At 43.3% G+C, this 23,884-nt stretch overlaps 1 protein-coding gene across 5 annotated transcripts in view; it reads left to right on the top strand.

Annotated features, from left to right (window-relative positions):
• Positions 1–23,884, top strand: part of PIK3CB (phosphatidylinositol-4,5-bisphosphate 3-kinase catalytic subunit beta) — a 168,332-nt gene that overhangs the window by 119,674 nt on the left and 24,774 nt on the right. For 4 of the 5 annotated variants that reach the window (XM_040427834.1, XM_040427835.1, XM_040427836.1 and 1 more), the window contains 11 exons: positions 2,245–2,468; positions 3,374–3,556; positions 4,941–5,108; positions 7,716–7,799; positions 9,117–9,365; positions 9,876–9,975; positions 10,058–10,188; positions 10,710–10,763; positions 14,174–14,362; positions 20,831–20,952; positions 22,969–23,112. In XM_040427834.1, coding sequence (XP_040283768.1) covers positions 2,245–2,468; positions 3,374–3,556; positions 4,941–5,108; positions 7,716–7,799; positions 9,117–9,365; positions 9,876–9,975; positions 10,058–10,188; positions 10,710–10,763; positions 14,174–14,362; positions 20,831–20,952; positions 22,969–23,112 — 1,648 coding nt within the window. The remainder of the gene's footprint in view (positions 1–2,244; positions 2,469–3,373; positions 3,557–4,940; positions 5,109–7,715; positions 7,800–9,116; positions 9,366–9,875; positions 9,976–10,057; positions 10,189–10,709; positions 10,764–14,173; positions 14,363–20,830; positions 20,953–22,968; positions 23,113–23,884) is intronic. The other variant, XM_040427838.1, reaches the window with a different exon arrangement.

Genomic DNA, 23,884 nt, shown 5'->3' on the forward strand with positions numbered 1-23,884 from the left:
AAAAGGAGTAAGAAGATGATTGCTATTTCATCGTGGCTGTAGCCCAAACACAGTCTAAAAATAGTCCTCAGAAATGGCTCCTCTTCTGTAGCCACACAGCCCCAAATGGTGTTCAAAACAGTATTGTCCTTTCCTGCCTGAACACTGTTCGAGATGGTCAATGTGAAGGAAGTGGTGGTGGGGTTTAAAGCCCAAAATGCTTGTTTTATTTTTTCGTGAGATGTGATACAGGCAGGCATGTGTATCTAGGCCGATTTTGTCTTTTAGAAGCCTGGAAAACTGGCAGCTGTCCACTGTGGAAGCAGTACGGTTTACCATATTTGTCACCCAGGAAAATGTTGTATAGGCTCCAATTCTAGAGGACATGACCTGTATTTCTATGGTTTCATGAAACATTGTCATATTTAAAGTTCATAAATTTCTTTAATATTAAGACAATGGAAGTACAGTAAAAAAAATGGCTTAGACATTTCTACAAGGTCACCCCCTGCTATTATCTTCGGTTGTGTATTGTAACCATATGGATGAAAACTCTGTCCAAGAAACCCCTTTGAAGTTTGGGACCCACAGCAAAATGCCCTTTCTGTCTAACCCTTTAAACCATCACAGACTAGCTATTACTCATAAGGCCTGTCAGTAAGACTGGAACCGGATTACACAATGGTCTTTATGGGGGTTTATATATGAATAGTTAATACATTTGTCCAAAAACGCAGAATTGTAGGAACTCTATTCTCTTTACTGGGTCATTTGCCCCCTTTCCTGACGGTGTACATTTTTTCATGTGTGTTTTTTTTTTTTTTTTGTCTTTGAAAGCCATAACTTTTTTCTTCCATTCAGCAATGTAAATAATTTTTGTTTTTCTTGAGTAATACATGGGGTTTATTTTTATGCCATTTTTATACTAGTATTTTTTATTTATTTTTTTTATAAAAAGAAAAAATTTAAAAGAAGGCGGGATGGTCTGTTTTTCACATTTTTAATTTTTCTTTTGTTAATAGCAAAACGTGCAACAAAAACTATTTTTTTTTATTATGTCTCCTTTCCATAACAGTCATTTTGATATATGGGATTTATGGGTAAAGGTGGCTGGGAGCATCGCTAGAAGCTGCGCTGTGGCGTGTGAAAGCTGTTTTGTTTTATTTTTTTCTATTTTATGCTTTGTGCCCCCTCATAAGGTTATACAGGACCTTTGGGGGGACATTTATCATTACTTTTTTTTTTTTTTTTTTTTTATTTATTTCTCATTTGTCCTGTAACTGGTGCTGACCTATTAGCCCCAGTTAGAGGGGGAATACAGTCCTCATAATGGTTGTGCATTGCTGTACAACCTGTCTACAGAGCTGATCTGGGTCTGCCGAGACCCAGCAACTCTTGTTCACTCCAAATTCCCGGTGACCACATGACTGTTATGTATAGAGCGATGAGGAAGGCAGAGGCCGTGAAAACACATCCCTGCCTTGCCTATGGGGAGCCCAGCTGTCACCATCATCTGGCTCTCCGCTCCTGCAGCTGCACAATTAGCGCACAGCTGTGGTCTCTGCAATAACTATTTAAAATGTGTGTCCATTGATATGTGCCGACCACCAGACGTATATAGTCAGCGGGCATTCGGCAAGTGGTTTAAGTATAGTGGGTGCTGGGTTACGACAGCTGGGCTACTACGGAATAGTAGCGGAGCTGCAATAACCTGACACAGCCACTGAGAACGGTGGGGGTTCCAGGTGTCAGACCCCCTACCAATTTGATACGGATGACCTATCCTAAAGGTAGGTCGTCAATACCTAGAACCTGGAAACTGCCTTTAACTATTTTCACCAGAATTTGGAGCCATTTGTGCCATACACATCAGTTTGTAAAAGTGGTGGTGGCGGCTTGCTTCTTGGCCAGGATTGACACATTTATGAATGTGACTTTATAAGATGTGTCAATTCACATAAGCAATATCCCTGCAGTAGTCGGGTGAAATGAAAGCTGAAGAAACAGCTCTGGAGGTATTTAAAGGTGCGACACATTTATCAACATTTTTGATAAATTTGGTGCAAATAACGGCAACGTTGCCTCCAGCAAAACTGATATATATATATATATATATATATATATGTGTGTATATGTATATGTATGTGTGTGTGTGTGTGTATATATATATATATATATATATATATATATATATATATATATATATAAAAATTGTCTCATTTATCTTTATTTAGTTTTGGATTGATTATTATTATTTTTATACAGGACTCCAGGAATTTGATGCCCTTCAGGATAATGAGGTCAAGGAATTTCGGAGTAAGATGAGGAAGATCAGCGAAGACAAGATCCAGTCCATGCTTAGCTTGACCTGGTTGGAATGGCTTAAATGCACTTTTCCTCCTGAACTCGATCCTTCCATACAGGACAAAGTTCAGGACAAGACTTCTGGTAGAAACTTGGTGGTGGCCATCCACTTTGAAAACTGCCAGGTACAATTGGGCTTTCTCCATTCTTCCTTCTGGCAGACTAAATAATATAGTATAAATCCCACAGTCAAGAAGTACAAATCAGCATTATATTCTGGGTCATATTAAAGAGCATCTGTCAGTAGATTTGTACCTATGACACTTGCTGACCTGTTACATGTGCGCTTGGAGCTGAAGGCATCTGTGTTGGTCCCATGTCCATATGTGCCCATATTGCTGAGAAAAATGATATTTTAATAAATGCAAATGAGCCTCTAAGAGCAACGGGGGCGTTGACATTACACCCAGAGGTTCTGCTCTTTCCAACTGTCACGCCCTCTGCACAGGACCAGGCAGTGAAAGCGTCATCACACCTGGTCCTGTCCTTCAAAGTGCAGAGAGAGCAGAGCCTTTTGATGTAATGACAACGCCCCCGTTGCTCTTAGAGGCTCATTCACATATATTAAAACATAATTTTTCTTAGTAATGCAGATACGTATGAACATGGGACCAACACAGATGTTTTCAGCTGCCACGTGCACATGTAACAGATCAGCCGGTGTCATAGGTACAAATCTGCTGACAGATGCCCTTAGAACCCTCATTGTTCTTCGGCATGCATTACAAATTGCACTTTCCGTATATAGACTTTCTTTTTTTCTTGAATAGTTTTCGAGCTGTACAAAATCCACTTGGCAGGGTGTCCCAAAAGAGAACTTTACATGTAGTTCCCAGCTCTCATCATATATCATTCTACAGTATGTTGGATTTTTATGCCCATGTGATATTATTAGTGTGATGTTCAGGCTCTTTCGATAGATTCTGTGTACTGAAGTCTTTGGTCCATCAGGATGCAACTTTTGTAAAATGTAGCATTTGCCTGCTGCCAAGAGTGCCACTGTTTTATTGTCTCTTTTTTATCTATTCAGGATGTCTTCAGCTTCCAGGTTTCCCCAAACCTAACCCCTGTAAAGTTGATTGAATTAGCTATTCGCAAGCGGTTAACTATCCATGGCCGAGATGATAACGATGTGGATCCAGAAGATTATGTACTCCAGGTCATTGGGAGACTGGAATATGTATTTGGGGACTATCCTCTATTACAGTTCCAGGTGAGTGTGACAGCATGTGATGTAAAGCCCTCGGTTATATCGGAATGACCACATTATAGAGCTACGTTTCCTCTCTGATGGCTGCGGCAGAAGAAACATCTGGCTGGTGCTGCTTCCCCCAACAAAATCAGTCACTTGCTTGGCGGTCTTGAGAAACGGATGAGCAGAAGTGCATCCAGTATTACAGGGTTGTCTGTGATAAAACAACCTCTTTTAAAGGGGTTGCCCAGGATTTATTTATTTTATATTCCCCCTTACTCAGCAGGACCTGTGAAGAGAGCTATACTTACCTTCTCCCTGCCGCTCGATTCGGGCAGGCTGCCTTCATAAGACTTCTGGTCCTCACCTGTAAACTTCCTGCATGGACAGGGTCATGTCCGCCGCTGTCACTAATGAATGGCCTCAACAGTGACACATTACCAAATGTCATGAGGCTAGTCGTTGGCTGCAGCAGCGCATGTGATCCCATCCGTGCAGGAAGTTTACAGGCAAAGACTGGAGTGGTGGGGAGTGGGTAAGTATAGCATAGGTCTGTCTGGGTGGGAATTAAAAAAAATCCTGGCCAACCCCCTTAAAGTCTTCATTTATCCTTTTTAATTATTGACACAACCCCTGAGTTGTTTAAATGTGTCAGGGTTTAGGCTTGGATTCGGCACCCAAGACCTGAAGAACCCACTTAGAGTCTGCAGCCAGTGCATGTGAAGTGAGGATTTTATGACCCATTCACATGCTCTGGATAAATCCACATGGGATATCAGATGTGCCGCCACCTGTTCATTATTGGTGCACACTCTGCTCTGAAAAGCCACTAATCAGCACCATTTATTTACAGTGGGGATAATCCTTGTTCCGATCCACATGGCAGTTTGCTGAGTTTCGCTGCGGATTTCTAACAGAATTATTGTCAAAATCCAGACTGCATGAATGTACCTTTAAGGGCTCTTTCACAAGAGCGGATCCCGTACGTGGAATCCGCTGCGTGAAAGAGAGCCAAGCCCCGCTCCGGACAGCAGAGACACGGAGCACTGACATGACTGATAATGCTCCGTGCCTCTCTGTGATCTTTTTACTACAAAGTCACGGTGACAACTTTATCTCACTGTGATTTTGTAGTAAAAAGATCAGAGAGGCACGGAGCATTATGTCAGTGCTCCGTGTCTCTGCTGTCCAGAGCGGGGCTTGGTTCTCTTTCACGCAGTGGATTCCACGCACGCGATCCGCTCGTGTGAAAGAGCCCTAACAGTGAGAGATGTGCATTTCTTGGGATTTGTCTTCAAAAATAATTACATAAAATAATCAAGTTAATTTCTTTTAAATGATTTGCACTTATGACGTTTCATGCCTTCCTTGATGCTTCAGCAGTATGTCTCAATCTCTTTTCCAGTATATCGCAAACTGTGCCGTGAATAAGACGCTCCCAAGGCTCCTGCTAGTTGACTGCTGCAATATTAAGAAGATGTTTGACCAAGAAATGAATGCCATCGAACTAGCAGTGAAGAGGAAAACCTCTGGGCCACCCTTGCCATTGCCCCCCAAAACCCGTGGTGCCTCTGTGAGTAACCTGATGATTGTAATGTATGGATGCTCTTTGTTTGTAAATCAATTGCATTTTGGCTTCACGTATCATTCACATATTGCCTTTCAGGTGCTCAGGCAGTGGCCACAGGTCCAACTCCAAAATGCCAGTCATGTAGTACATAGACAGCTTGGTCCACCAGAGAAAGAGTTGTTGTTTGAAGCGGTTGTCCATTCTGGCTAGTAGAGGCGAGTCCTGAGCGGGGGGACCCCTATGGATTACATCCGTGTGACCTAATAGTCTTGATGAGACGACTCTTTAGAGTTTAAAGTTGGACCTGTCTGCAGTAGTTAGGCAATAAAAAGAGAAAAAAAATGTGTAGCAGCACTACGAAAAATATAAGTTGTTCTTTACTCTGGTGGTGCTCGCTGTGTCAGAAGCCAGTCCTAAGCTTCCCCAAATCCAGATGCAATTGTAACAGAAAACTGCAGCACTCTCCAGCCTTGATCCTTAATGCTTTATTTCACCAAAAAATGTGACGTTTCGATCAGTGTGATCTTTCTCAAGCAATCTGATTGCTTGAGAAAGATGACACTGATCGAAACGTCGCATTTTCTGGTGAAATAAAGCATTAAGGATCAAGGCTGGAGAGTGCTGCAGTTTTCTGTTACAATTGCATCTGCAGTATTTAGGCCACCGCTGCCTTGTAATGTCTATAAACAGCCGGCTCTACATGTCTATATGGATAGTCAGAACTTACATTGAAAAGGTTGTACTTTAATGCCACGTGGACTGTATGCACACAAGGTTCTTGGAGGTATGGATTTGGATCCATTAGGGTGAAGAATAATGGTCTCCATTCCCTTATAACACCTCTACTGGCTTTATTGACATCCCTGACACTACAGTACGATCATCCTCAAGCCATTCTAAATCTCGCGCATGCGCTGTTGTCTCCTAGTTTCTGCATCAGAAGTCAGGGCATGTACACCAGTGCATGTCCTGAAACTAGAAGACAACAGTCCTGCCGGCAGCAGGGCATTTTTCTTTCCGCATGGCCAAAGTTTTGTACTAGTTTCCAACATCAGTATATGAAGAATGACATTAAAAACTTCAATAGGAAGTGAGTTATCATAGAGGGGTTTCTTTTATTTCGGCTTTATGTATAAAGGGAAGTGCTGGTTACACATCGGTTGGGTTCATTATCACACCACTGACTATTAATAGGTGGGAATTACCACTTCTTGGGTAAACATACGTAAAGATCCCTTTACACTGGACGATTATCAGGAACTAATATTTGGATGAACGCTTGTACCAGATGCCACTGAAGGAGCAAACACTTGTTCATTGGGTAAAAGCTTTGTTGATGGGGCACCCAAAATAATTGGTTCTGGGCAGCTGATTATCTTGTGTAAATCAGCTGCCCAGAAACAATGGATCTGTATGGGGACAAGTGACCGTTGTAGTGAGCGCTCAGACTTGTATGACGGAGATGATTGCTGCATGGAAATACAGCTTTCGCTTCCTCTGAAAAGCAGGCAATTGTCGGGATAGAATGGGTTATCCCCAATAATTGCCTGCCCAGTCTTCACATGTAAATGAGCTTTTCCCACAGTGAAGTAGTTTTTATCAGTACACATCCCAAAACCTTACAGTTCATGTACCTATTCATGAAATGTACCTGTTTCTGTACACATAGGCACAGCCCCCTCTGCATTCTGTCTGGAGGTAGCAGGCTGAGGGACCACCGTTCTCTATATAGGTGCATGCCCTAAACGCGGGACCTGCATCCAGCATGCATTTCTGGCATAGTCTATGGATAAGCCATAAATGTGCTAGGAGAATACTCCTTTTGCTTGCAGCAGCAGTATCGTCCCAGCTGTGCCTTCCCCCTTCAGAATTGGAGAAGAGATTGCCAGCAATATTGGAGGTACCCTTTAATTAAATGCAGCATATAGTGGTTATTCCTAACGCTGAACTTGCGGACGTTGCTATTCGCCTTGTCGGAGGGGTGTGTCCGGACTTGGACAGTGTCAGAGAATGTAGAGACGCCCCAAACTGGTAACACTACGTTATAAAGAACTGGCACAATACCTGAGTATTACACCCATGTACTAAGTTTTTATGAGACATTTGCGGCCACTGGATATTGGAAGGATATTTGCTTTATAAATTAATGCACTGTTCACTGTACGTGTATATAATTTTGGTGTAATTTTTGCACCATTTAAATATATGATAATAATCTGTGTATGGCCAGGTTAAAGGGGTCGTCTGGAATACCTATATTGATCAATATCAGATTGACAGGGCCCATACTCTTCAGTGTTTACCTACACGCGGTCTATGGTGTAGCGAGTGGGCAGTGTAATTACGGCTTCGCTCTCACATTCACTGCACCTCCGCTACTAGGGAGACGGCATGCAAGTAAACAGCGAAGAGGACGCCATCACCGCAGCCCCTTTAAACAGCTGGGGGGGGGGGGGGTACTGGGAGTCAGACCCCCACTGATTAATGACCTGTCCTTAGTGTAGGTCGTCATCTTCAGAATGTAGCATGGTTTGTTGAATTATTCACGTGACGTCTTTCTTTGCTGCAAAAATGAAACTCTCCAATCGCTCGGGTTGCTTTCTCTTGTAGGTGATTTCCAAGAGTGTGTGGGATTTAAATGAAACGTACAAGATTACCCTGATAAAGGGGAGCAAACTGAACACAGAAGATACAGTAAGACGGGCCTCATTTTATTCCCCCATTCGTTAGTAGACCAATCAATTGGTTGCTTTGTCTTTTGGTATTCTAATCTGTTCTGTGATATTTAAAGGGAACCTCCAGTTTTATTTATTTTTTGTCTGCATTACCAAAAATAGCAAAAAATGAGAGGAACAATGCATACATTTTTTCCCATTCCCCACTCCGCAGCTCGCAGTCCATCCAGAGCCTTGGTGCACCTGATAAATAACATTGGCACACAGTCACCACTAGGAACCACATCACTTACAGCTAAATACAGCTTTTATAAAGGGGTTCTTACCCATTTCATATGTCATCACTGTATGATCGATGTAGGGTCTGATCTTTTGGGACCCTCACAATATTGAGACTGAATGGGCAACATTACTGGTTTAGAGATGTGGTCGCTTTATAGTATTTCCCGGCACAGCAGCGCTCCAGCCACCCACTGTGCAGGGGAACGGCAGCACTGCTCCATTCAGATGAATAGGGCCAGCTGCAGTACCACTGCTCAGCAGGTGGTCGGGGGCGCCACTGTGCAGGGAAACATATGCACTGAATCAGTGCTGCTGCCCCTTCATTGTCCAGATAAGCAGGGGTTTCACAGGTCATAGCGATATACTCCTTTAAAGACATTATCTCATGAAGTCTGTGATCCTGTTAGAACATATGGATGTCATAGAGAGGGGTCCCTCCGGCTACTCTGGAAGACATGATCCATCCTTGTATTATATGGAAGACCATTCATCTGACAGGGTGCCCTATTGTACCTATGACACTGGCTGACTTGTTACATGTGCTCTTGGCAGCTGAAAACATCCGTGTTGGTCCCATGTTCATATGTGCCCGCATTGCTGAGAAATATGTAGTTTAACTATATGCAAATGAGCCTTTAGGAGCAACGGGGGTGTTGCTGTTACACCTAGAAGCTCTGCTCCCTCTGAACTTTGACAAGACCAGACAGTGAAAACATCATCACACCTGGCCCTGTCAATCACAGTGCAGAGGGCGCAGCAGTTGCAGAGAGAGCAGAGCCTCCAGGTGTAATGACAACACCCCCGTTGCTCCTAGAGGCTCACTTGTGTATATCAATTTTTCTCAGTAATGCGGGCACATATGAACATCGGACCAACACAGATGCCTTCAGCTGCCAAGTGCACATGTAACAGGTCAGCCGGTGTCATCGGTACAAATCTGCTGACAGATGCCCTTTAATGTAAATGTTCTGCTGGATTTACTTAAAAGGAATGTCTGTTTTGGGAGACGTTAGGAAGCTGATATTTAATAATGAGCACTATTATGTGCCCCCAGGTTGTGGTGCGGGCAGGCTTATTCCACGGCACTGAACTGCTGTGCAAATCCTTTATGAGCTCCGAAGTGCCCGTGAAAAGTGACCATCTGTGGAATGAGACACTTGAATTTGACATTTGTGTGTGCGACCTGCCACGTATGGCTCGCCTCTGCTTGGCTATCTACACCGTACTGGACAAGAACAAGACCAAGAAAGGCAACAAAGCTTCTAACCCCAAATACCAAACCATTAAGAAAGCAGGGAAAATGGTAATGGTCTCTTATCTCCAACATCTTAACCTGAAACTTAAACACTTAACCTGCGTTTTTGCCAATCCAGAGGTGCTTGTTAATATGCCAGGAGGAGTCTGAATCCCACAGGGGTCAGAGATGCGCCATGCTATGCTGTGCCCCATTCAGTGTCTATGGAGCCGATAGCCTGTACTTGGCCGTCTCCGTCACCCCCATAGACTTGGCATTTGCATGACCTCCGCTCCCTCAGACTCCTCATCGCTGAACTTGGGGTTCAGGGTTCTCATTCTAGTGATCCCAGAGATCATACATATGTGATATAGATATAGATATAGATATATATATATATATATATATATATATATATATATATATATATTAAGCAGCACTGGAAAATCGCCATTACTATTGCAAGTCACTGTTTGGCACATTATCGGTGACTGTGCCATGAGTGTTATTGCCAGTCTTGATTTCAAAGGTAGGGGAGAGTATTGGTATTTTTTTCTAATGGCTGCCGTATGCCTTTGGCAGCACTCTCCTGTGGCCTGGGTGAACATCATGGTGTTTGACTATAAGGGACAGCTGAAGACGGGGGACCACGTGCTGCACGGCTGGTCATCGTTTCCTGGTAAGTAGGACCTGTCCTGGGAATATTGTCAGGCCCTCGTTTGCCCAACTAATTAACTTTCATGTGTCGCTTTTCCTTCCAGACGAACTTGAAGAAATGCTAAACCCAATGGGAACCGTCCGGACCAATCCTTTCACTGAGAACGCCACAGCGCTTCATATTAAATTCACTGAGTACTCTAAAGTAGGGATTTATTACCCTCCATTTGACAAGGTAATGATTTCGGTTTTCCATTTTCTGCTATGAGGGATTGTCTATCCCCTTACTGTAAAAAGATAATTGAAGTCACTACGAAGGTCTGTCCTATGTAAAAATGGGTGGCACTTTAATGAGCAAGTGATGTGAGTTTTTTCCCCTCCGCAGCAATCCTCGCTTTGTCGTATTCTATATAACTGTTAAATATTCAGTTTCTGGAGCCTGGAAAAGCGGGTTACAAAGAATATAAACCCATATACAGTGATCATACAATATGTGTGCCCTGGAAGAGCTGCCATTACAGCTCCCAAAGGGAGACTTCTGAGTGACAGATAGGTGACGTTAGTACTTTCTGTGCTGATGGCCTATGTTTGTATCTAAGGCATTACTTACCGTACCTCATATCTACTGTATCTAACTTAATAATGGTCATCTATCTCTTCTTTATTCTGTGTATCTAATCTAGATTCATTCTATCTAATCAGATCTTGTAGACTTATATATGCTCATTGTCTAAATGAAAGTATTTTTTTGAGCAGATACTTGAAAAAGCCGCAGAGATCGCTCGTCAGAGTGACAGCATCAGTATGTCGGTGAGTTGTCAGACCTTCTATTAACATTCCATGCATGGAGGGGGATGGAAGCTGCCAGAATGGAAAAAACAGTGACATTCCTGGTGTCCACTCAGATATCTGCCTTTATTTTCTTACCGACATGAGAAGACGGAGCATTAAAATATATAAACCCCTTTTTGAACAGCTTTTTAGTCAAAATCCAAGTCAAAAATGGAGTAACTTAGTAAATACTTATCTTAAACTAATTTAGAGCTGCCGTATAACTCTGCCGTTCACACCCAAAGTGAACATACAGATTCTGCTGGTTCCTCCTTGGAATCTGCCCCACAGGAACCCAGCAGAACTGAACTTTGTGCCTGAACAGAGGAGAGCGTGACAGGAATAAGACTGTAAAAGAGAAGTGACCTTTTTGTAGGGTATTCAGTATTTTATGTGTGGAAAGTTGTAAATAGGAGCAGACGTGAGATTTTCCTGTGACCATTTTTTCAGTGTGTTTCTGTATACAGTATATACAGTCTACATAGATCTTCGTGTAACTGCGTAAAGACATTTCTTCATCAGGTCCAGTTAGGCTCCATTCACACGTCCGCAATTCTGTTCCGCATTTTGCAGAACGGAATTGCGGACCCATTCATATCTATGGGGCCACACTTATGTGCTGCCCGGATCTGGAAATGCGGATCCGCACTTCCGGGTCCTCAATTCCGCTCCCGAAAAACATAGAACGTGTCCTATTCTTGTCCGCAACTGCGGACAAGATTAGGCATTTTCTATTAATTTGCGAAATGCATATTGCCGGTGCCCGTGTTTTGCGGATCCGCAAAACACATACGGATGTGTGAATGGCCCTCTACAGCAGGTTTTATAGTCCAGAGCTTCTTACACACACTTCCCAGCATGTAAATGGCCACGGAGAGCTTGGTCCAAGCAGAGAGATCTTCGCCGAGCTTCACACTGCGGTTAGTAGTTCCGGCAGAGAACAGCCGGAGCTCTCTGGGTGTTACTGGAATGCCCGCCGGCCCCACTGGCTACAGTGGGTTCTGGTGGAGTTCTGGCTTCTGTCCGGCAAATATGCCGGTATTCTACAGGACAAAAACGCTTCTCTGCCGGAATTACTAACAGCGATGTGAAAGAAGCCTAAGAGTTCAGCTCAGAAGCCTGCTGAATGCGGCTCTGGACAAGATCAGGATTCGCTCTGAAGATATTGGGCTCCGTTCACACTAGGTCAAGGGCGTACACGTGGTGTGCAAGCATCTGCTGTTAACTCCAACAGTAAGATGAGAGATGCCCTTAAAGGGAATCTGTCACCACTTTATCTGCAATAATACGACAGAGAAGGTGTCCAGATTGTCAATGCTCCAAGCGGTGCTGAAATACCCAGTTTGCCCTGCTATGCTGCTGTAACGTAATGGAGAGGACTCCTGTGCACGTGCTCAGCAGTCCTGACAATGGGGGAACGGAGGGAGCCCATTTGTATCTTCATGGGTTACACTCCTTTACAGCCAAACACGAAGGACACACTGGTCCCAGGGACTAGTACACGGCAGGAATAAGTCTCCTGGTTCCAGATAAAGGTGGTGTTTAATGGCAAACCAGAAAGTTAATGAGTAACATGGCCTGGGGAGAGTTCAGGGCTGGAAACGTGTAAGCCCTGCTGAGCTTCTCAGGCTGAGGTTACGGTTTTGACATTTACAATGCCGAAGGGAAATTCTTTTTGATAATGGTAAGTCAGTATCTAATGACTAACGAAGAGTCAGTCCTCTCCCCATAGACGCCCATCCTCAGAACATGGCAGGTAGCAAGACATTACAGCGTTTAGGTGCCAGTTGAATAACAGATTTGAGGTTTTTCACAAGAGGCTGGAGGGTTTAGTAAGAGGGGTGGGCCCTCCAAGGCTCGCCTGATTTACTGTGATTTACGCAAGAAGCTAGTGTAAATCATAGTTCAAATCTATGCCAACTGATAGATGGCGTAGATTTGACTCGGGGACACAACCCGTGCCTCTTATTAAATTTGGTGCATTTTGCTCCAATGGACTTCAGACTAAGGCTGGCCTATGTAACGGCCGCCATAGTATATCTGCCTCAGCATATTTTATCCTATTGAACACCTGCAGTTAGATTATTGGTGGTGCTTCTCACCATTGCATCACCTTGAAGCTTCAGAATCTTGGATGAACACTTGGCATCTATAGTAAAGTAGAACAGCCCTCTAATGTTCCTCATGAGAAAAATCGGACACACGGTTACAAAAAAAATATAAGAAAAACTGCACCCAACTGTTGGGTGAACGTCATCTTAAAGGAAATGTGTTACCAAAAATGTTATCTGCCAGTTAAAACCAGTTAGTAGCATCCCCTTTTTTCTAATCTGTTTTTATTTTCTGATTGTAGATTTATTTATTTTTTATTCTATTTTCTGAACATGATTATGGAGGCGGCCATCTTGCCTGAGCTGTTCTTAACAGCATTTACAAAGCATTAAAACAATTGCTTTACTGCAGCCACATGGTCCATAGACACAATAGACAGGAGGAGACCTCAGTGACTTCTATGGTAGAGTCTTCTAGGCATACTCTGTGACCTGTGCCGAGGTCATTGTACAAGGAGAGAAGAGATAAGATGAATGGTGGATCATGTATTAGAATGAGTTAACTGCAGTAAAGTGATCTGTACAGACCAAGAAGTGGCGCCAGTTATTAGACCTAGTGGCCAGTGCAAGAACTGCAGGATTTTTTGTTTTAGTTTAAATATAAAAAGTGAAATGGGAAATTAAAAATAACACCACAAATTATTTAAAAATATGTTAAACCTAAAAGTGATTTAAACAGCAGGTCATTTTCTGATGACCCATTCCCTTTAAAATGCCAACCAGTCCAGCAGCTCTGAGGTTATGTACAGTGATCCCTTCCCAGAATAGAGGAAGAATAATATATATATATTGAACAAACTGAATGCATGTACCCACATGTAGAAACAAACTCTAAAATTGCTAATCATGATTAGAACACTATCTTTACATTTCAGCTTATTATTTTTACCCATTATTTCTCATGGTTCATTTTTAGGAGAGATACAAACATTTGTGTTTGGTGCAAGTCCTGCAGCCATAATGTTACACTGCCACCTAGTGGAATGCACCATTAACAACGGCAGAATAAATGGACTCTGTACAGTACATACCCATTTAGTTACTACTGTAGCTTGGTTTTCTCTTAATGAAAAATGCAGACATATTTTCGAAGAAAAAAAAATACTTTATTGAATATAATACTGTGTAAAAAAAAATAAAAAAATCCTGGACTGTGATTCGTCAGGCCAAGGAAGGTTGTCTATTTCAATATGTAGTATGTTGTCCAGAGCTAATGAACCTTCAGTGGTTGGATATGAGCTGAGATGATCCTAAAACATTGATATGTCTATATTACAGGGGCGTGGAGGAAAAAAATTTAATATAGAGCTGAAGGAGATCATGGAGAGGGATCCACTGTGCCAGTTATGTGAAAACGAGAAGGATCTGATTTGGACATTGCGGTACGACTGCCGGGAGAATTTTCCTTGCTCGCTCCCTAAATTATTACTGTCTGTCAAATGGAACAAGTTGGAAGATGTTGCCCAGGTAAGAGGCTTAGCGAGCGGGCACAGACAGCCAGGTGACTCTGTGATTTTCTTTACAAGGATTTGAGTCGTCTGTGTTTTCTGTCATTGGGGTTACTTGGTTTATCACCCTTAAAGGATAACTGTCATATTTTTTTTGGGGGAGTATTGGATTGTGGTGATTAATATCTCCTTGGTGGCCCTATTTAAACTTTTCACTGTGTATTCAATTACCCCTTAATTCAACAGTTTAGTTCCCTCTACTGCCTACTTTTACCTGTGCTTAAAATCAGGTTGCTATGCAGGTCCGTCCTGGACGGAGGACGCAGCCTGCAAGGTCAGATTACTGACAGCCAGGGACTGTAAGTAAATGATTAAAGCCAGGTCCTCCCCAGCAGCTGATAACAGTGCCTGGGCTGTGTGCACTTCTCCCTGTCCCTGCGCTTGGCAGACGCTCCCTCACTCAGCAGAGCTGGAGAATGCAGAGTCGAAGCAGCGCAGACCAGGGAAGGGAGATCTGCCGTCTGCTCAGTGTATAAATGAAAGCAACATGTGGTAAGAGGACCCCTTTGTGCTGCAGGAGATTAACCCTTTAGGGGGGAGGGCTCTGGTTACTGACACTTTTGGGGGGCTATTGTTACTGGCTAGTGAGGGCAGGCGGTATTAGCCTCAGGGTGAGGGCAGTGGCGGCCATCTTCACTGAATAGTGAGATTGCAGTTTTATGCAGACTGGTTGCTAAGGGCTGAATCTTATTAAATATGGGGTAAGTCAGTCTAATAGTAACTGATTCTGGAATATCATGTTATTAGCAACTACATATATGAAAATTGAAATTAGGGTCTAAATGTGACAGTTATCCTTTAAGTCAAAATGGAAAATCTTTCCTTACAGAATAAAGGCTCACCATACTAATATAGAGGAAAGTGCCGATTGGAATACATGTCGCTTGCTTGACAAGTTTCAGAATTCATTAAGCAAATGGCATTTACATATCATGTAGAGAAAGTTAGTACAAGGCACTTACTAATGTATTGTTATTATCCATATTGCCTCCTTTGCTGGCTGGATTCATTCTTCCATCACATTATACACATTACAATCCTGCAATCCAGCAGCAGTGGCCGTGCTTGCACACTATAGGAAAAAGTGTCGTCCTCTCCGGTGGCTGGGACCGCAGGAGTGCGCCTAGGCCAACTCTTTTTTTTCCTATAGTGTGCAAGCACAGCCACCACTGCTGGATTGCAGGGGATTGAACCTGCATAATGTAATGGAAAAATGAATCCAGCCAGCAGAGGAGGCAATACGGACAATCACAATACATTAGTAAGTGCCTTGTATTAACTTTGACTACATACTAAATGCCATTAACTGAAGTCAGACAACCCCTTTAACTTGATTTTAGTCCTTAACCCAAAAATGAGGGTTAAAGAGGTTGTCTGTTACAGCTAAGGTCTTGTCATATGTGCCTCACTAGGGTGAGGACTGTCCCCCGATTACCTAGTGCCACTCAGAGAGACCAGTAAGTGCACATAGAGTTTGAGCACCCCATTTTACCTATAGCCCAGGAAAAGGTTAAACCCCTGGAGTATACATAAAATGTATCTGGATTCTGTAGGCCCCTCTTTTACCCAACTGAGGCTAAGACTAAGGACACTCCACAGTACATTCATTAAAACCCAAAGCCTATGGGTGACAGGTGGCTCTCTATGGCCTCTCACTGGTGTATACACTGGGAGCATATACCGCCAATGTATACAAAGCCTTCCTGCATGTCTAGAGACCCACGGATAAGACTAGATTTTTTCCTCTCTCACTACCAAAAATGGCTGTGACATTGCTTTCCACAGGAATACATCAAGTAGCTTGAAAATCTCTCAAAAGCAATTATTATTTTTATTTTTTTTTCATTTCTACATACTGGGATTTCTGAGAGATTGTATAGAGTAGTGAGTACTTTTTTCCTCCATAGAGGAACATGGTAATCGCTTGGAAATATTGAGAATCTCGTGTTAATGTTTTGATCACTCTATAGAAAAGAGTCCTGCCACTAAATATTTGAGCCAGCTCGCATGGAGTTTTTTGGCGCTGATCTGGCCGCGATTCCATCAGCCTCCCATTTATTTCCGTGACGAGCAGCATTGTTTTGTTTTTTTACAAGGAAAACAGAAACCACATGCCCTATCTTGGTGCGGAATCCACACTGAATCTCCCATTGAAAAGAACGAGAAGCGTAGAAAAACTGCTCTGTACGTTTTCTGGCGTTTTTTGCATGGTTTTTGGCACAGATCCGCACCAAAAACCATGGGCTGAAGTTATGTACTGAGGTATGCACCCATTGGTTAAAAAAAAAGAGTTGAAAAAACAAACCAGACTAAAAAGAAAACCGTGCGGATGCCGCAGTGAAATATGTATTGTGAACGTTTAGGTGTAGCCCTAGTCCCGGAAACCTGTGAAGCTAAGGTGTGGGCTACACTGCGACTTTTTGTAGCACAACTGATTGATTTTAACTAGTAAATGACCGCTGCAGTCCACAGGATTGAACTGCAGCTGTGGTTCAATAGTTAAAAACAGTCGCGCTACAAAAGGTCGCAGTGTAGCCCAGGCCTAAAAGTGGTCATATATGTTAGATGAATGTGGGCCAAACGCATTGATTTCGGACAACCATCTGATGTGTGTGGGGGTGTCCCGAAGAGTCAGGCCCGATCTTTCTGTTCTCACAGGAGCTTACTTTGCCTATTGAGAACACGGGCAGACTGTAAGTGTGTATGGGGAAGGAGTATCTAGGGTGTATGGAATGGCGGCCTTTGGTGTTTGTTTGTTTGTTAATTACCCTTAAAGGATACCCTGGAGCTGTCCCTAAACAGAGGACCATTAGACAGGGGTTAGCAGATCTAAAGTCTTTTGGGGTCACCAGTCCTTTGCCTAATGCTTGAGCCCTGGGGAAGAGGAATCGGACATGTTCGCTGTAGGTTCTGTCACCTTAAAATGAGACATCAAGGCAGTCTCTTTTCTTCCTGGCTCCATAGAATTAAAGGGGTATTCTGGTTATGTAACTCCTGCAGCGTTGGTGTGTACGTGGTGCATATCAGCCTCTGAAGTGACTCGGTTTTTAAATGATGCACCCCTCTTCTTCCTGGTCTGCGTCTTTCTTGAAACACACAGTAGAGGGCATCCTCTGTCATGTGATATTCGTGGGATAGACGGGACCATACATACAGAGAGAGATATGGAAAATAGTGAGAGATACATCGTGAAAAGCAGACAGACAGGCTCAGACAGATTGACAGACACGCAGAAATACAGAAACCGACAACTGCAGACAGACGGCTATGTAAAAGGCAGAAACATACCAGCAGAAAGACCCAGAAAGCAGTTTAAAACAGCAAGTAACAAATGAAGCAGATAGGGACCAAGTGACACTGAGCAAGATCTGCACAGGCAAGTGGAGAAAAGAAACCGAAAAAGCTGCAACAAAACCTCAGCTTACTGCTACATGTCAGGAATATTCAGCAAGCCTCAGGTGATGTAGAGCACCGCTCCCTTACATGCCTTGTAGGATCCGCTGTCAGGAGGTTCAGAGCAGAGAAGCCTGGACCAGAGCTAGTCCCAGGTGAAAGAAAGTGCTCATTCACAGAGCAGAGAAACTGAGCATGCTCGACCAGAAGCAGGAGAGAGCAGACAGGTCGTAACGAAGGGAGGCAGGAGAGTAAACAAGGCAGAGGGAGACTAAGAAGTAACTAGATATTATTAGAGAACAGTGCAAAAATGTATATAGAGTATATTAGACACTGCTTTCAAAGCCGACTCAGTCCAATGAACCGGGATACCCCTTTAGCTAAGGGCCCATTACATGGTTATTGGACCAATTATCGGGAATGAACGTTTGTACGAGTGCTTGGTTCTCGATAACTGCCGCTGTCAAACGAGCAAAATGTGCTGCCCCCTGCATAGGGGCGAACGATCGTTCATAGTACAGAGGGGAAGCTTGCCGCATGGAAATGAAAGCATGAGGAAATCTGTTATCTTTTGGCCAGCATTGTCTTTGGCCTTAGTCATCTGGTTTCTTGGTTTTCACTCTTCCATGCGGGAACCATATTATATCACCATATGCCAATTCCTTGACCTCAAGCGTGCCAGATTCCACCATGGTAGCATGCATGTAACCGTGTTTGGTGAATGACTTGATATCAGAGTTTTAGTACATACTGTAAGGCCTCATGCACACAACCATATGTATTTTGCGGTCCACAAATTGTGGATCCACAAAATACGGATACCGGCCGCGTTGCATTCACATTTTTTTTTGGCCCATTGACTTCCACATCTGTACGTCGGTTCCGCAAAAAGAGAGAATATGCGGACCATGGACCCATTGAAGTCAATGGGTCCTCAAAAAATATATATAAATGCGGACGGCACGCAGGCTGCATCCGTATTTTATTAAAAACGGACATGGTTGTGTGCATGAGGCCAAAAGCGCATAACTTCTTATTATATTCCCCGCTTATCATATTTGTGGATTATTCTCAACGAGCAACATTTACTTTTCTGTTTCTAAAACTCTTCAGAGGATTTGATGTCAGCAGAAACAAAGAAATTGGCATTTTACAGTAAAAGAAAACACAGCTGGAATAGGCTTTAATAGGATGGTTTCCTGTCTGCGCGCAATGATTGGAGGTCGTATGGGTGCAGAGCTGTTTTTAGACATCCTTTGGTCTCTGGGCGTCGCGTTTTGATGGCTGATTATCTCTGCTGGTCACAGAGCTCCTCTGTAGCCTTCACTTCCCTTCCAGATTTGCAGAAGAGGAATGTAAACATGTTGCAAGCTGTATTTTTGGAATTTCCTCGCGCCTGTCAGGTCACTTAGACCTCTGCTTCCTTCCAAACCACGGCTTGCAAATTTGCTTTCCAAAAGACGTAAGAAACCATTTCCTCCAATCACAATTTGCCTCAGTTTTGTATAGAGGGGGGGTGTAGAAGGTAACCATAGACCCATTTTAATTCCTTGGAAGCTTTTAAGTGTTTTTAGAAGTATGATTAACATACATTACGGTTTCATGACCGCCTTCTGGTGGGATCAAGCGTTTTGTAACTCTTATTTGATCTGAAACGCGATTTCTTGTCTCTGACATATACCCTAGTCATTTTCATTCGTAGCTCTTATTGGATTGCTGCGCGCAGCCTTTGTCTGTATGTCGCATCGATTTTTATTTTATTTTATTTTATTTTATTTTTTTACCTTTTTGCAGAGAAAATTGCTTTGTATTTTGTTCAGTTGGAGTAGTGGTGACCTGGACCAGAATATTGTGCCCTATTTTAGATGCAGCGTGGTTCTATATCTAGATATCCAGGTGCAATGAGAGGAAAGTGTGGCCACATTTCATACACAACAACTTCCTGACCGGTCTGCCATTAGACATCCAGACAATGAACCGATAAACAGGGAAGTTAGAAGACGCAGAATGGGGGTCAATCAACTTTTGTCTGGAAAATTCCCTCCGCTCCATAGCAGGACTGGTCATAGTGCATTCAGCATATTCAGGAACCAATGCAGCGTGGTGTATATAGCAGGATATCAAGGCTAAAACCTGGCCAGGTATATTGGTATTAATACGTGATTGGGACTTCAGCACTGGTACACAATGGAGATACCAAGGTTGTGGTGGTAGGATCTGATAGAGACATGTAGGCTATGGCTGTAGTACATGGTGAAGTTTTTGGAACATGAATACCCAAAGAAACCCACACCAATAGATATTGATCCATTGATAATGAATGAGGACAAAGAGACCCTATGACAGATCTCAATACCGGAAAATATTAACGCTAGTATGAAAGTAGTCCTTTCTCTGCCAAAACGAATAGAAAAATTCAACTCCGAGCACCACATAGGGTAGTACAGTAAAGCCAGGAGTAATAACACATGGTCAGCTGTAGGTATTGCCTTTACCTTTACAGGTTGAGAACAGTCACCCACCACTAGATACGCATATAGGGGGTCATTTATGGAGAAGCTGGCGCCTCTTCATAATTTAGATCCACCGCCAGCTATGGTCCTTTATTAAGACCAGCGCCTAAAACGCCGGTCTTAATAAATGTACCCCATAGTGCACAGAGGGAGTCACAATGGCTGCAGGTTATGGATCCTCGCCAGGAAGAAGCCGGGCGTCAGGTAATTTGCAGATCAGAGGTCCGCGGCACAAAAATGTCTCAACCCAATGGTTACAATAACCACCAGCGCCGGACTCCAAGTTTCTGTGAATAACTTCAACTTTAATTCCAAAACTGTGACGTGTTTCGGGGGTAAACCCCCTTCTTCATAAAGACTATGAACTCCCCTCTGATATTTAACCCCTCATGTGCTGTGGTCAACTGTGACCATGCCATCCTAAGGGGTCATTTATTGGGAATGGTTTGCTCCCAGTGACCGAATGGCCCCCCTTCCCTGCGAAGTGAATAACCCTTTAATCGGTAATTTTCTCCTTGCAGCTTCAGGCGTTGCTGCAGATTTGGTCCAAGCTTCCTCCCAGAGATGCTCTAGAGCTGCTTGATTTCAACTACCCTGACCAGTATGTAAGGGAATACGCTGTCAACTGTCTGAGGTTGATGAGGTAGGTCAATTCATAGTCTGAGATATATACATGCAGATCATCAATACATACACTGTCTATTATCTTAAAGGGAACCTTTCACATTGAACATGATGTCTGAGGTGCAGGCCGCATGTTATAGAGCAGGAGGAGCTGAGCAGATTGACCTATAGTTGTATGGGAAAAGGTTCAGTATAACTTGTAGATTTTCCAATTATTTCCGTGTTCATTCTGGGCTTTGAAGTCCAGGAGGCGGTCCTATCATTGATTGACAGATATACACAGTCATAGAGGGCAGGCTGTCAATCACTGATAGGACCGCCTCCTGGACTCAAAGCCCTACAAAAGTATATACCAATCTGCTCAGCTCCTCCTGCTCTATAACGTGCTGCCTGCAGATTAAGTTGCCTTTAAAATGCTTACCACGGATGGAAGTTTACATTAGTTTACCAGGTGGTCAACTGCAAGTTATAGCAAAGGAAATTATCTTGGTCCACATATCCTTGTATATGGAAACTGCCTGTGTGTGATATTTAACAGTACCAGCCGTCAGACCAATGTAGACCATACAAGATCATGGTTTGTATTGCATAGTATCATTTTGGGTATTTCCACTTATAACATGCCATGACAGACTTGCCATATACTACAGTACCTGTTTTAGTAACTAATTGCAACCCCCATGTAATAACTAACAATTCTGGAGCATCTGTTCTTATACAAGTAGTTACTAAAATAGTCCTCCTTAAGGCCAGGTTCACACTTCAGTTATTTGGTCCTTTATTTCCACCACTTATTGTGAAGCCTACTCAGAGATAAGATCTGCTCCTGTTCTGTGTATTTTGACCCGTACTTGGATTTGGCTCACAATAACTGATGGGAATAACTGACCAAATAACTGAAGTCTGAACTCCGCCTAACAAGAGCCTTTTACCTTGATAGAAGATCTGTATCGCTCATATATCAGTAGCCTCGGGAATATACAAAAGCCTGAGCTAGACAGCCGTAGATATGCTTTCGTAGGTAAGCCCTTACTTTCTAGGTTTAGTGCACCAGCATTTAAAGGGGTTGTGCAGCAATTGATATTGATGATCGGTGGGGGTCCGACACCTGACACCCCCGCCGATCATATGTTTGACGAGGAGGCGGCGCTCCATGCAAGCTCGCTTCCTGGTCTTTACACTACGTGTTGTCTCCTCTAGGGGGGGCGGCGTAGTGTCATTACACTACTTACTCCATTCAAGTGAATTCAAGTATTACACGGCACTTCCAAGACGAACAGCTCATCGGCGGGGGTGCCGGCTGTCGGACCCCTACCGATCTGGTATGAATGACTTATCCTGAGAATAGAACAAACAATGCAACAGCTCTCTGCAAACCAAATAAAGTACAAAAATGTATTATAATTGCTAATGCTATGCTTATAAATTAGAGATGCTTGGCAAATACATTTTGTACAAAATTATTTGGGCCCGTCTGCCGCACGTCAAGGCGATCTCTGTAAGACGGAACTTGTGCCATGACAGCTGCCATACAATTCAAGGAGTGTAGGTTCCACATGCATGCTGGGCCTGCTTTAGTTTTTATCATCTTTGGTGCCAAAATGGCCTCCATTATATCCAGAGAATGCAGGTACCAACATGCATGCCGAGCCCACGCCACACCTCTCCTGGTGCCAAATGGCCACCAACGAATGCAATGAGTGTCCACACTATACCTCTCCTGGTGCCAAATGGCTTCCAGTGAGTGAGGGAGAGCAGGCTAAGCTTTATACTCACACTAATTAAAACACTAATTATCCTGAGAATAGGTCATCAATATAAATCGCTGCACAGCCCCTTTAAAGTTACCCTTCAACCGCTGCTTAGCAATAGACTACAGATTATATGCATTTACTGAGAGGAAAAACCAAGTCTGCGAGGAGTAGCTCATGACCCACATCTCAGCGAGCCTGGGCCCTGTATGTTACATGGATTGTTATGCTCCACATTCTGAACTTGACAGTCCCTTTTCTTACACCCCCCTGTGTGTTATCAGTGATGAGGAATTATCCCAGTACTTGCTGCAGCTGGTCCAAGTTCTCAAGTACGAGCCTTTCCTGGACTGCGCACTCTCACGTTTCCTGCTTGAGCGGGCGCTAGCTAATCGCAGAATCGGGCAGTTCCTTTTCTGGCATCTCAGGTTGGTTTATATATTTACAATGTAGTTATTACCCATCGCAGCATAGTCAGTGTGAAATGATAGATTGGGTCATGCACACAACCTAGTCACAAAGCCGTAATTGATATTGTGCTGCAATATTTAATGTATTTTATGTTTTTTTTTTTTTCTTGTTTAAATGGATTTTTATAATGATTGAAAGCCTATCTAGGATAGGATATTATTATTAGATTGTGAGGGTTCGTCAGCTGTTTGAAGGGGGGGGGGGGACGTTAACAGGCACAGCTCTGTGCTTTTAGTAGCGGCTGTGCCTGGTATTACAGTTTACTACAGCCCCATCCCATTTTACTGAATGGAACCGACCTGCAATACCAGGCGCAGCCACTACTAAAAGAAAAGACTGGGATTCTTTACGGTAAGAGCAGTGAGACTATGGAGCTCTCTGCCTGAGGAGGTGGTGATGGTGAGTACAATAAATGAATTCAAGAGGGGCCTGGACGTATTTCTGGAGGGTAATAATATTACAGGCTATAGCTACTAGAGAGGGGTCGTTGATCCAGGGAGTTATTCTGATTGCCTGATTGGAGTCAGGAAGGAATTTGTTCCCCTAAAATGAGGAAAATTGGCTTCTACCTCAAGTAGATTTTAGCCTTGCTCTGGATCAACTTGGAGGATAACAGGCTGAACAGATGTCTTTTTTTCAGCCTTATAAATTATAGGGCACAATTATTAAGACAAGCATTTTAGATGCCGGTCTTAATAACCCCTGTGGATCCGCCAAAGTTATCAAGAG

This window comes from Bufo bufo, chromosome 4, assembly GCF_905171765.1.
Source record: "Bufo bufo chromosome 4, aBufBuf1.1, whole genome shotgun sequence".
NCBI classification, from domain to species: domain Eukaryota; kingdom Metazoa; phylum Chordata; class Amphibia; order Anura; family Bufonidae; genus Bufo; species Bufo bufo.